Source organism: Antrostomus carolinensis, unplaced genomic scaffold, assembly GCF_000700745.2.
Source record: "Antrostomus carolinensis isolate BGI_N321 unplaced genomic scaffold, ASM70074v2 scaffold8956, whole genome shotgun sequence".
Classification (NCBI taxonomy): domain Eukaryota; kingdom Metazoa; phylum Chordata; class Aves; order Caprimulgiformes; family Caprimulgidae; genus Antrostomus; species Antrostomus carolinensis.
Window position 1 is genome coordinate 1 of NW_010321115.1, and position 13,891 is coordinate 13,891.

Consider the following 13,891-nt stretch of genomic DNA (forward strand, 5'->3'; position numbering starts at 1 on the left):
ATTCTATAAGTAGCATACTAATATATAGATATATGTGCCTTTTCTTGCAAAATTGTGTATTGTTACCTTATTTTGGTTGAAATGTCTGACCTTTTTACATATCTGTGGTCCTTCTAGTATTGTTATCTTGTAACTCAATTATGTATGGTCAAAGCCATCTTTATTGGGTTTTTTTCTGACTGTATGTTGCTCTCTCTTGCTGTGATACAGCAGTCTTAAAATATCTGAGCTGCTAGTTGGCTGGAGTCAGTGTGTCTTTTGCTGAATAGTTTTGTCTTACTTTTTCCTTTTACTTCTCTATCTATATTCATCTCTTGTCTGTGGTTTATATCTGAATTTAAGCTTACTTGTTCAGAGCCTTTTTTGTTCAAAGTTTGTACAGCACCTAGCACAATGGGATTCTTTCCCATGAACATCATTAAACAACACAAATATCTTAATAACTTCACAGAAATCTAGCACTGAGAATTGTAGTCATTCTTCCTGTGAAATGGAATTTTACCCACTTTTGACATCTGGACAAAGTGTAATAACCTGTTAAAAGCCTTGGTCGTTGTGCTCACCAAACAGATGTTACTAATAATAACTAAAATGTTTTTATCTGTTTTTTCTAGTGTCAGTTTTGTGAAAAGGCTTTTATGAACTATTCCTTTTTACAAAGTCACATGCAGAGGCGTCATCCGGAAGAATCTCAGATCGGTATGTACTTTGATGTTATCAAAATATTTTGATAAATAGTTTAGAAAAGTGTAAATATAGTGAGGATATGCAGCCCATGATTTTGTGTAACTGGGAAGATTGATTTTCACTCTCCATTTTTAGGTGGCAGATACCAACTTGTGTGAATGCAAGCAACACTGACTGACAAAATGTATTGGGTGACATATGTTTCAGTCTCTGCAAAAATAATTTCAAAAAAATGTATTTACAATACATTTTCAAACTAGCATTGCAGCTGAGTACTTTATTCAGCAGCAGAGTTCAGAGTACAGTATCTCTTTAGGCACGTGTGTTGTGAAGGTGTGGGTAAAATGAACAAGTTGGGCTAAGGAAAATACGTTTTGTGAATATATATGAATTACCAGTTAAGAAATAGTCCAGTTGACCTGAAATCAGTTCGAATGGGATCAGGCTCTCCTGAACTAAACTGACTCTAAAAAAATATAGTGAGAAAAAGAAATTGTCAAGAATAATCTAACTTCATTTATCTATGACAATCTTGGTTGCTATACCACTAACTTAAATACTTTCGTCTCTCTTCATTGAAAAATGTTTAGTTTGAAAAACATTGCTTTCAAAGTTTGTTTCATTCATCTCTAAATTTTGTCCTTTCTGTTAGGCTGCTTGCTTGTGATTTATTGCTAGGAAGTAACAAATACTGGCAAATCACAGTGACTAGGACTGAGTCAGGGAAGAAGAGCATTTAGGAGGAGAAAGAGTGGGAAGAATCTAGCGAGGTCTGAACTGTAGCTTGTCTGGCAAATCAAACAGCAAGAACAGTGAGAGGGGTCTAAGAAAATGTTAAAATATTGGAAGAAAGAAGCAAGAAGCTCTTGTGCACTTTACACTTGATAAAAATGGTAGTAGAAGATATTGCAGAACTAGTTGAACTAATTATCATATAAAGAATTAGTCTGGAATGGCTGTGAGGGAAATACTCCATATAGATATTTCTGAAATAGTATTCTGCATTGTGCTCAGATTCCCAGATGATGGACTAGCAAATTCTCGGTAAATTGAGAAAATGTTTCAAGATTGAAGATTGTTACAATTCTTGCACATTTTAATATGTTTTTTTTTACAGTGACATTTCCCCTGACTCATTCCTGATAAATAATGAGTTATATTCCAAATGGACTCCTTAGGAAAATTATTTAGAATAAATTATAGCTAACAGAATTGAATAATTGAGGTTCACTTTGTCGTTCATATGTCCTTTTTTGAGCCTGTGTTGCTTAGATTCCTTTGAAATTAGATTATGTAATACTTTTTCTTGTAAATATTTCATAAACTATTTCACAAGTCAGTAATACCGGCATTTTTCAGTCTTTAAGGATAACATTAGCAGTCCAGAGAGCACACGTATTTAAAAGCATCTTTGGAGAATCATGGTGGTGGGAGGGGAAATGGTCTATGAGGGTCACACTTCATGAAGATGTAATTGAAATGCTATAGAAACACATTTGCAGCAAGTATGACATTTCCAGAAATTAAAACAGACATTTAAAAAATTGTGTCTTTCAAACAGAACAGAAGAGGAAAGCAAAGACAGACAAATTGCAGGATGAGATTGATAAACTGAAGGAGCAGTTGCAGCTCACCAAGTCCCAGTTAGAGGCTGAACAACAGGCTAACATGGCCAGGTTTTCTAAGGTAATGTGTGCTAAACAATATGAACCTCTTACATGAATTAGTACTTTGGACTGTGTTCACTCATTTTGTAACTGTAGCAGAACAGAAATATATCTACAGCTTGTGTGCCTGGCAGCAATCGTGCTTGGGCATTAGAGCACATCTCCCCCTTACCCCCCATAATTTTGAACACCTGCTATGTTCTTACTTTTGTTTCAGACATATTTTAAATGAATACTTAAGACAAAACTTATGTTAGCACTTGCCAGTTCATGAGATGAGTGTGGCCTGCTACTGGAGCAGATAAAATTACCTTACTAGGTGAAATATAAGCTGGTTTTAATCATATGATACTTTATGATGATTAAATGTTTCTTGTATATGACTGTGATTTTATATGTGACTTTATAAGCCAAGTAAGATTTATTCTTTGCTGTGAAGAACTTCACTGTCTAACAGAGGTGTAAAGCAGTGAAGGAAGAGAGACTGAGAAGAAACAAAGCCCTTGCATGGTGGGCTCTAAATGCTTATAATTTGGCTGACCACAGAACCAAAGCAGAAAGTAATCTTAGCTACTGCTGTGTGAATAAAAAACCTTGAAACTGAATGATTTAAAGGCAGTTATTTTCTGTTTGTAATCATATGCAAGGCTTTATTTCGGATGATATTGAGTCTTGTGGTAGTGCTTACTAGCTCATAAAGAGAAAAAAAGAGTCTCTAAGTTACCTGTTTCTGTTTTTTTAAAAGCTTGATAATTTCAGATCATCTCAGTTTTCATTTCTGTTTAAGTAAATACAGTCAGATAATTTGCTATTGAAACAGGGATGGAATTTTTTTTAAAGTGAGGGGGTTTTGTGATTCACTGAGGAGCAAATTCTTGGCATAAGAGACAAGATGCTTCTAATGATTCATTTAAATGTTGTTTTTGGTATTGCAGTTTGCCCTGTATCACATTCAAAAGCAGGGTTTTTGATTGTTAACATAACCTGTGAGAACCTTGTCCTAATATATCACCCAATATTCAGAACTTCTTAGCGGGGTTTGAGAACCTTCAAACATAAAACCAACCACTAAGTTTGGAAAGAGACCCAACATTTTTAATTTAAAGGGTGTCAACAAAACATCGCTCTCATTAATTATTTTCTTCTTTGTTTTCAGAGGAAAAGCTAGTCTTCTGTAAAACATGCAGAGTTTATTTCCCTGAACACAGCTTCAGACTCTCCTTTCTTCAGTCATCCTCTTCCCCTTCTCCCGAGACCATCCAGCTTCCTGGTTTTATTCCATTTTCAAAAATAACTGGGTGACCAAATGAAGACAGTGGGTACAGTTTTACCTAAGAGTGCAAGCAGGGTCAGAATAATGAGCCTTGGCCGTATGTGGACATCTGCTAGGTGTTCTACTCATTCATTCTCTGCCTCAGTTTTGAGAGATACACCCATAACCTATTTCTCCTGCCCCCGAAGCATTGTTTTTCTTGGAGTTTTCATAACAGTGCAGCGTAGATTTTCTGGTGCCTCAGGGGCCTGTTTTGAAGTCGATTGTCTTAGCTGAGACTCCTAAGTGCTGCAAGGGGACTGCCTGAAATGTCCTGATGCTACAGCCTGCTGTGTTACACAACAAGAAGCTTTCAAAGCTTCTGTGTTTTTCTGGGATGTCAGGGAAGATGGAAATGTGAAGTGTGACTGGTTGCAATTTGTTTGCCATGACTGACATCCACTGTCAATTCAGGTATCATGATGTTGTTGTCTTTTGATCGAAAGATCAGAAGATCTTTCCCCTGTGGGTTTTTTTTTTAGGAGACCCACTACTGGAAGCAGTTTGGATAAAAACTGTCATATTCCCAATTCTTGGTCCCTCCTACTCCTTTGAGGTGGAAGGAAACAGAAGATCCCATTCTTCATAAGCGTACAGTGGTTGCTTGTCATAGTTAGAGAACAAATTCAGAGTGTATGGGAAGATGCAGGGGCTGCTTAAAAACTGTGTATAATCTGGCCAGTGAAATGCAGGACTTTGAATGAGTTGAGGACTGTACGAAAATGAGAGACTAGGTAATGGAATGGCAAAAGCAATTTAACAGATACAGTGGGGTAAATGTATGTGGGGAAAAAATAATTCTAACTTCATCTAAAAATGATGGTTTCTGAACTGGGTGTTATTACTGAAGGGCAGGATCTTAAGGTTGTGTTACAACGTTCCAGGGAAATGTCAGGCCAGTGCTTAGTAGCAGCCAGCAAAGAAAATAAATTACAAATTATTCTGAAAAAAATGCCAGCCACAGCCTAAATACTGTGTGTGGGTCTGGCCCCTTCATCTCAAAAAGGATATGATAGAATTATAATGCTATGGAGATGGGCTACAGGGGTGATTAGTCTGTATTTAGAATGACTGAGCATGCTCAGAGTTGTCAGTCTGAAAACGAGACAACAGCTTGGTGGAGATGAAGAGTGAGATACTGATGTCTGCAAAGTCATGAGTAACGTAGAATGAATAGATATCAGTCATTCACTTTCTTTTCCAGTTCAGGACCTAGTAGCATCCATCAAATGAACCTATCAGGAGCCACACTCAAACAAAAAAAGTACTTGGCTCTTCGTGCAGCTTGTGGAGCTCATTGGCAAAAGATATTGGAGTTGCTAAAAATGAGCGCAGCCACAAGGGACGACTGCAAAAGTATATGGAGAAATGTATAGCAGGTTACTAAGTTTACAAAACTGTATCAAGCTGAGGAAGTCCTCTGAAGTGAAAAAAGCTGGCAGCTTCCCGGCTATTAAAGAGAATGAGCATATTTGCTTGTCCTGGTGTTATCCTTGCCCACCAATATGCTTATGGGCCTCTGTGAGAAACAGGATGCTGAACCAGGCAGATCTTTGATATGAGCAAGTAAGGTTGTTCATGTGTTCTTCTTCACTGAAAAATAATGAACTACCAAAACTTCTTGAAGCATATTTTGTTTTGCTAGCATAATGTATAGTTTGCTACCCCAGAATTCTTCAGAAACTGGTGTTTTCTCGTGTTTTTTGATGTCACAGTGTTGCCCGTTGAAAGTGACTGCTTCTCACACATAGTCTGGGTGCTTGAATTGGTATTGCATGTGGGGAAAAATAACAAATAGTGGTTTTGAAATAATTTCAGGAATGTGAACAGCAAAAATCAAAAGAAGAAGAAATTCTACAATCATTTCATAAATGGAAAGAGGAGGAAAAAGATAAATTGGCTGATGAAATAGAAAAAGTGAAAGAGATGTTTATGAAAGAGCTTAAGGAGTTATCTTCAAGAAATTCAATGTTAGAAAATGTAAGTTATTTAAATTTTTCCAACACTTGAAGGCATGAATTCCTTACAGTAGGTGGTAGTGAACTTCACATATTTGAAATGTGATGTAGTAATCTTAGAAGTCTTCTTACAAAACTCTAAAAATAATGGGTTTTAGCCATAAATGTGTCTTTGTATACTGTTACTTCATTAACATAATTTCAGTTATTTTTTTAATAGCATTGTTTTGGATTAATTAATTATGCCTTCAGCAAGTGTGTCAGTTTTTTCTTACACCCCAACCTTTGAATGCCTGTTTATAGATGAGTAGATATTGTTATTATTGCTGTCTGTTAAATATCCTTACAGCAATATTCTCATAAGTGACATGGAGGGGACTAACCTCTGCATTATAGCCCAGGCAGTAGAGCTGCATGTGTTTTCAGTACATGATCTGGAAATGCTTTCCAGAGTTTTCACCAGGAAGAGAATTGTGGAAGATGGGTCAGAAAACAAATACACAGAGCGTTACCAGTGCAGCTTACATTTTGGAGTTGCTATGTCCTGTGTACATTTGCAAGGTATATTTGTGTTAGATGTATATACCAATAATTACATGAAATTTGATAAATGCTGAACTTAATGAGAAATGTGAGAAGTATTTGATGCAATCTCTGCATAGTTATGTTTAAAGTAAATTTTGTATTAAATGACAGTTTTTAATTTCCCTCCCCTTCTCCTTTTAGCAACTGTTAGAATTACAGAAGTCCAATATGCAACAAAAATCCAATTTAGGGACACTGAAAGACAGCCAAGAATTTACAGAAGAGAAACCTCAGAGTCCTAAGGATTATCACAATGTGGTTAAACTTCTTGAAAAACAGGTAACACTTAGCTTACTGTATTGCCTTTGACAGACTACTTGTTTTCTTTTCATTTTTGTACATCTCTCAGTAGGATTTTAAATCCATAAGTCAAATTCTCATCCCTCTCCATGTCTAAAATAGCTGTTTTTAAAAATTTACTACTATTTAGTACAATCTCTATAGTGGACAACAAGGAATTATTTCCCTTATCCTTTAGAAATAAATTGTTATTTATTTATTGATATTCTCTTATTCTTTATTATTAAATATATCTAGCTTTACCGAGTATGGTTGTGGTTCAATTCCAGAAGGTTTTCCATTTATGTCTGCTGATCTGTGAGGCTGTGTATGGAAAAATTTGAATTTTCCAAGGTGAAAAAAAATGTTAAGAAACTTTCTGACAGGATTTGTCAGCCTGTGGCTTTTGAACCATATGAAGCACTTGAGCTTGTCAGGTGCAATTTCTGTATCAAGACTATAAATTTGACCAGCACAGATGCCGGTGCCATTGCAAATCTGTTGGACAATCCAAAGTCCCACCTATCAGCAAGACAGCTAGGAAGGGCCACTGAGGCCAAGGTTGTTCCATTGCTCTGAGACTCACCTGCATGTCTGTCTTGTTCCTATAAAAAAAAAATTACTTGTGTGGTCTTTGGAAATACCCACAAACCTTTCTACTTTTTTCTTTTTTTTTGACACTTTGAGACATGCATTATCTATTTCATGGTTCTTGGGATGTGAAGGTCTTTGTAGAATGCTGGTATTATCCAGGAGTTTGGTCACTTCTGCTCAAAGATACAGAAAACTTAGTGAACTTTACTTTGATTTTTCTTTCATCAAACTTCGGTCCACTCTCAAACTCATATGTTAATACTATTTTTTATCATCATTACACAAAATACATTGTTAATGAGTTCTTGAAATGGCATTATTCTGGGGAAAAAAAACCCTGCATTTATGACTGCTATTGTTAATACACAGAGATGTATCAAAATACTTACGTATTTCTCAGTCACAGTCACTATATATGCAAATCAAGGAGAAAAGACATAGTTTCTCGAGTGACTGGTAAGAAAACCGCACTCAGATGTATAAAGCTGATGACTGTTCTAGGTCTTAAATATGGGGTTACTCAAGTTTCATATCATCAGTAATCTTTCTGATATTTATGCTTTATAAAAAACAAAGCTGCATGTATCTAACTAAATGTTAATAATGTGTTATTGACAAGAAATAAACCTACATATGTCAAACTAAATGTTAATGTGTTATTAACAAAAATTAATTTTGATTTTTCTATACAGGAAAGTAAATGGACATCTAGAATAAAAGCCCTTCATCATGACCATGAGACAGAAAAGTCCCTGGTAAGTGGCACAGCAAACCACTTAAACTAGAAGGAGGCTTTTTTCTTACTCTTGCAGTAGTTCTTGGTGCACTATCATACGTCTGTTGGATTAGAAAGCCTAGATCTCAAGAGCTTATAAGAGTGTGTCCTATTAGATGTATTTTTTATCTTTGTATTTCTGTTATGCTAGGATCTTTAAGGCCAGGCTAGGATCTTTAAGGCCAGGCTGGATGAGGCTTTGGGCAACCTGATCTAGTGGAAGGTGTCCCTGCTGATGGCAGGGGGGTTGGAACTAGATGATCTTTAAGGTCCCTTCCAATCCAAACCATTCTATGATTCTATGATTCTATCTTGAAGTTTCAGTTAAGACCAGAGTTGAAATGGAATTTATCTTTAAGAATCTGACAGACATTTGAAACTGTATCTCTGTTTTGAAGAGCTCACAACTAATTCTGTGAGAACTGTATTACGTGAGATACAACTTGCCAACATGTAGCTTTCATGTACTCTGTATCTGCTGCTACCATGGACACATAGCATATGACTCAATCTTTTTTTCTCTGTTCTATCACTTTATGCTGCTTTTTCTGTTGTAGCTTTCTAACTCAGAATCTGTTCAGCCTTTCCAGTAAAAAACACCATGACATTTTATTTTGCATCAGTTTATATATTTTACTATGCAAAGCTTTATTCCTCAGATTTTTTTTTTTATGTCTGCGTTTCTTTTAATCTCTTTCCTGCTTTGTTTCACTTGCTTCTTTTCCTTTCATTTTCCTTTCATCTGCGTGAACATGTAAGAACTGAGCAGATCATAGTGGTCTGACCAATGCTTCTCCTCCTCTGGCAAGAAAGCAGTGAGGAGGCACCATGGAACATGCCCCAAAAAGGATGTAGTTAATGATACACCCACATACAATGCAAGAATAGAATAAGGGAGGAGTAATGTAAGTATTACTTTTGGGATGGTGCACCTAAAATATTGTTCCCTTTCTTCTACATTCAGACCTAATATATTAGGTTTGTCATGCAAATTCTCATCTCATCTCCTTAAGATATCATTATTTGACACTATTTATAACCAAAATGTTTTTATGGAGTCCTATGTTTTTTGCTGCTATCTTATTTTTAGGCAATCTCAGCAATGTGTTTGTATGTCCCTTTCTTCATATTGAGGTTTAGGTAGTCTTCCTTGTGTAAATAAAAAGTGATCCAGTCAACTGTTTTGTAATATATGCAAGTCCCAGTGAAATCACAGGAGACATTAATTTTTTGCTGAATAAGAAGTGTTAAAAATATTTAAGCATGACACTTCCTATTTAAACTTTACAGCATTAAAATATTATATAAGATATTAATATGAAGTTACTTTTCTTCTGATTGTTTTCTAGCTCCTGTCACAGATTGAGAAGCTTAAATCATCAGTGAGAGAAGACTTGAATAAAAATAACACCTTTTACAAGAGGAGGATAGAAGAATTGGGGCAGAGGCTTCAGGAGCAGAATGATCTGATTATTACTCAGAAGAAGCAGGTCTGTTTTGTGAAGCACTCTGTGTTTCAGAGAGCATGGGACATAGAGAAAAATTTTACTAGCATTTAGTCTTTGATATCATAGTTAATATTCCCAATTGGTAAAAGTCTTGCTGGAGTATTTTAGTTACACTTTGGAAATTATGTTGATAAATAAGAATAGATCTGGAAAAGAGACACAGGAATGTAAACCAGGAATTAAAGAATGATTTAGCAGGAAAGGATTAATAAATCAAATGTTTTTAATAAGTTCAACACAAAGTTAAAAGATTACTAGGACACAGTCACCAGAGACCTCTACAGATGAAAAATTTCTGCTAGTGAACAGGATTTAATCTGCCACAAAATAATTATAATGAGATCTAGTGTTTGAAATCTGAAAATACATGACTTCTCACACCAGAAATGGAATAATGTATTTATAATTGTGAGAATTAAAATTAATGAAATTATTTGTTTAGAAATGAATAGGTTTTTTTCTTAAAAATACACTTTTGTTTAACATAAGTATATATTTTTTTGAGGTGATCATTGAGTGGAGATCCATTTTCTTTGTTGGTCTGGAGTTTAGACTGTGACGTGATTATGTGGTTCTTCCAGTCTATTCCTCTGTTGGATTATGAGTTCTTTACAAAGCAACATCTAATTCTACACACTTTTTTTGAGATTAATGTTAAACCTATGCCTAAGTGTTTAAAGATCTGAAAGGGCAAATAGTAGTTTTTACATCTCCATCTTAAATTTGATAGCTGGAGCAACAGAGGAGGACTTAATCAGAGACAAATTAATTGCAATAAAGTGACCTTTTAAAACAAAACAGTATGACCACAGATGTAAAATAGGTTTGGAGGGATCCAGGTTTGTTTGTGAAATGCAGTTGTGAAGAGCTACCTTCTCAGCACCTGGAAACTGGAAATGCTTGAGAAGTAGCTAACAGGTTGGTAGAAGCCAAACTGAATGAACAGTGAATTGAGGCACTACTGGTTATATCCAAACTGATAAATAAAAAAGGAGCAGGGTTCAGTATCTTGTGCCAGCTCCAGCTGACATTGACGATGTGTCTGTGTGGTTTGGGCTTAGCTTCCATTTTGGGAATTGGAATGTAGGACGCTGTTTCAGTGATACTGGATTCACAAGTTTCCTGTTTTCTTTAGATCAGATTAAAGATAGCTTGTTTCCTCTCAGTTTTATTCAGTGCATGTCTTGGGTGTCAAATAGACAAAACTGTCGAGCACACAGGAGAACTGTTCATACATTTAAAATCAATGTGTAATTAAGTGTTTCCCTGGAGTGGAGCTAGACTTGCAGGGTTGAACATGAATTGCTGAAGCAGAAAGTATTGAAACTGTAAGTGCTGGAGTGGCCCATAAGCCCACTCTCATTTAACTTTATAGCTTGTAATAACAGGGTGTACAAAGCATGAGTTCACATAAGGCAACAAACAGAAATAAGTCTTCAACATTCATTAAGCATGAATGAAATATACATCAGGCAGTAAAATAGAGTTCTGCAAAAGTAGTATTTTTCTCCCCAAATCATCAACAATAATTTCTGTTATGGAATAGTACTGAAACTAAGAATTTTGTACTAAACATGCATTTCTAAATATTGAAAATTTACATTTGTAACTATTAATTTTTGTCTTTAGATAAAAGAATTGTCCACAAGATCAGTTGCAAGCGTCAAACCATATGATAGTAAGTGCAATCTGTCAGAAAAAGCAGATTTTGTTTCTGATATCAGCAGCTTGGTTTAAACAAATGTTACAATTAATTAAAAATATAGATATCAGCTTTACTAGCTATGTATTGAAATCAAATCAGTACTGGCAATTTATTTGTGTTTCACATGGTACCTGCCTGTAATATTGTTTCCATGACTCTACATTGATTTTCAAAGTTCATGTTTTGCAGCTGTAAGGACTTGTAATGTGTAAAGCCGATCACTTCAGTGGTGAAGAGATGTGAAATATAGCAGCTCTATTTTGTATTATGTAAACAACTTCTGGCTTTGCTTTATGAAGTGTAATTTTAATTATTTTTTTCATGCTTGACTGTCAGCCTGCAGCACTCATAAAAGGGAAAATACTGCAAGAGTAGACAAAATTGATTAATTTAGCAGTCACGACACAGATGTTCAAAGAATTTAAAGAACTCTGGTATTTTTGTGCGATGCCTTAACATCTGAAGTCCATTACAAATAGCTAAACCTGATAATAGTGTTTTGGGATGCAGTCCACCACCACAAACACCAGTATAGTAGATGGTACAGTGACTTGAAGTAGGTTTATTGCAATAGATGGTGGTAGCTGGATTAATTGCAATCCCAGTTTGGAAACCATCTTGCTTAATTAGCAGGTCATTGGCTTGAACTGAATCTAACAGCAAGGAGTAGGTTAGTCTGAGGAGAGCACAGTAATAGTGTGGCTCTCTGGCTTCTCAACTGGAGCTTGTCATATTCAACCATACTGAAGCACAGACAAGTGTCAGACCATGGTACATGAGCAGATTTGCTCCTAGGCCCTAAGATGATGTGAGGTATGTAGAACTGAAGTGATAATTCACTCCACGGCTACTCTGTACATAATATAGATAGGGTTTGTGCTAATTGGTACGAAGCGTGGATTCAGCCCATCCTGTTTGGGGAATATAAGCCTTGATCAGGCTAGACTTGACTAAATAGCTTCAGGCCAAGGCTCCTTCCCTGGGACACAAAATCAGCTTACAGGGATAATCACAGAATCACAGAATGGTAGGGGCTGGAAGGGACCTCAAGGAGATCCTCTAGTCCAACCCCCCTGCCAAAGCAGGTTCCCTACAGCAGGTTGCACAGGAAAGCGTCCAGGTGGGTTTTGAACATCTGCAGAGATGGAGACTCCACAACCTCTCTGGTCAGTTTATTCCAGTGCTCCGTCACCCTTAGAGTAAATAAGTTTGTCCTTAAGTTTGTCTGGAACTTGTGGTGTTCCAGTTTTTGCCTCTTGTCCTGTCACTGGGCACCACCAAAAAGAGCCCGGCCCCATCCATTTGGCCCCTGCACTTCAAATATTTATAGACATTGCATCACGTTCCAGTTCAATGATGATTTAGTTCCTAGTTTCTTTTCCTGATTTCTAGAAGTATTAAAAAAGTTAAGCATATATAGAGACGTGCTTTTATGTTGTGAAAGACCATTTTTACTTTGTAAATGGTTTGCTTAATTTTTTCCCCATTAAAGCAAAAAATTATGTAATTTATAGATATGATTAAATATAGCAACATTTAAAAATCTGTATATGTCTGTTATTGTTATAATACATTTACATTATTTTTTTTACTTATATGCTATTTTAGTCAACACTACTGTAGAACATCTTGAAGAATCTAAACCAAGTCTATCAGTGATGCATGGTAAGTTTTTTTTGATAGGTCCGTATCCAGTACTTTCAAATCTAACCCTCGGTCCTCTCAAATGTGTTAATTGTCAAATCATGGCTGTAAGAGTAGTTAAATTGAAAGAATGTAATTTGAATGGCTGTGCTGTATGTCAGCACTGAGAATTCCTATCAAGTAATTGTAAAGATGCATTATTAAAAAGTATAAATCAAAACCAAAAGAAAATAATTTGAGAATATTTCCTAGCATGTGTATAGTATTGAAGCACTTTAAGGTAAATTAAGCTAATTGAGGAAATAACTTAGTTTTATCTGCATATGCTGGATAGGTATATGCATGTACTGGAATTTGTGTAAGGAGATGTTTGTTCATTACTCTTCAAATACTGTATTTTTCGTGTGACTTCAAATGGCAAGGAGGAAGAATACAGAAGAAATAATGAAAATAGACACTCATCCTGTCTAGATCATTCTTCCAGATTGTATCTGTATTTACATACATACATCATTATTTAGTTATTTTAACTTGTGGCATTGTGATATTATTTAGTAGTGGGGGAAAGGAATGATCCTTCCTTTACATTGTTTTGTACTTTGTACAAATGTTTTTCTTTTTTTCTCAGTGTGCAAAATAATGGAGAGTATTGTTACCCTACCAATATTCTGTGATCAGTTAATTCTTTATTTTCATTTTAAGTAAGAAAGTAATGAGAAATGAACCTTAAGCACATAAAATGTTTAAAAACAATTTATTAATTTTTATTACTGAATTATAATTAAATAAATGTATTATTATTATTATTTCCCTTAGTTTTAAAACCTATCAAAGGGAGAGGAAATGGAATTTGTCTTAGAAAAATATACAGAATTTTTCTTTTTCAACAAATTCAAAAAGTTCTGAAGAGGCATATAGGGAGAAAGGGCAGTGTACAACAGAAGCTTTTAATAACTTGATGAGGAATGAAAAACTGATGAATACGAAGTGTTGATTTAAAAATATTTGTTGGGACAGTAATTATTAAACGAAGGAAAATAGATTTTATTTCTTACATGGTAACATTATTTGAATAACACAGCGACTTCTTACTAACCTATAGTTCATTGCTTGAAGCTTTTTAAGTCAAACTATATAGATGAAATGTTATGTGGAAAAAACTAATAATATATTAAGT

General features: G+C 35.3%; 1 protein-coding gene across 1 annotated transcript; it reads left to right on the forward strand.

Annotated features, from left to right (window-relative positions):
* Positions 1-614: 614 nt before the first annotated feature.
* On the forward strand, positions 615-11,102 carry LOC104526362 (zinc finger protein DZIP1-like; the record flags this gene model as incomplete). The annotated part of the gene is made up of 7 exons (XM_010169798.2): positions 615-699; positions 2,249-2,373; positions 5,485-5,646; positions 6,351-6,488; positions 7,775-7,837; positions 9,207-9,347; positions 10,995-11,102. Coding segments are annotated over 7 exons (822 nt in total), but the record flags the coding sequence as incomplete, so codon positions are not given.
* Positions 11,103-13,891: the final 2,789 nt, after the last annotated feature.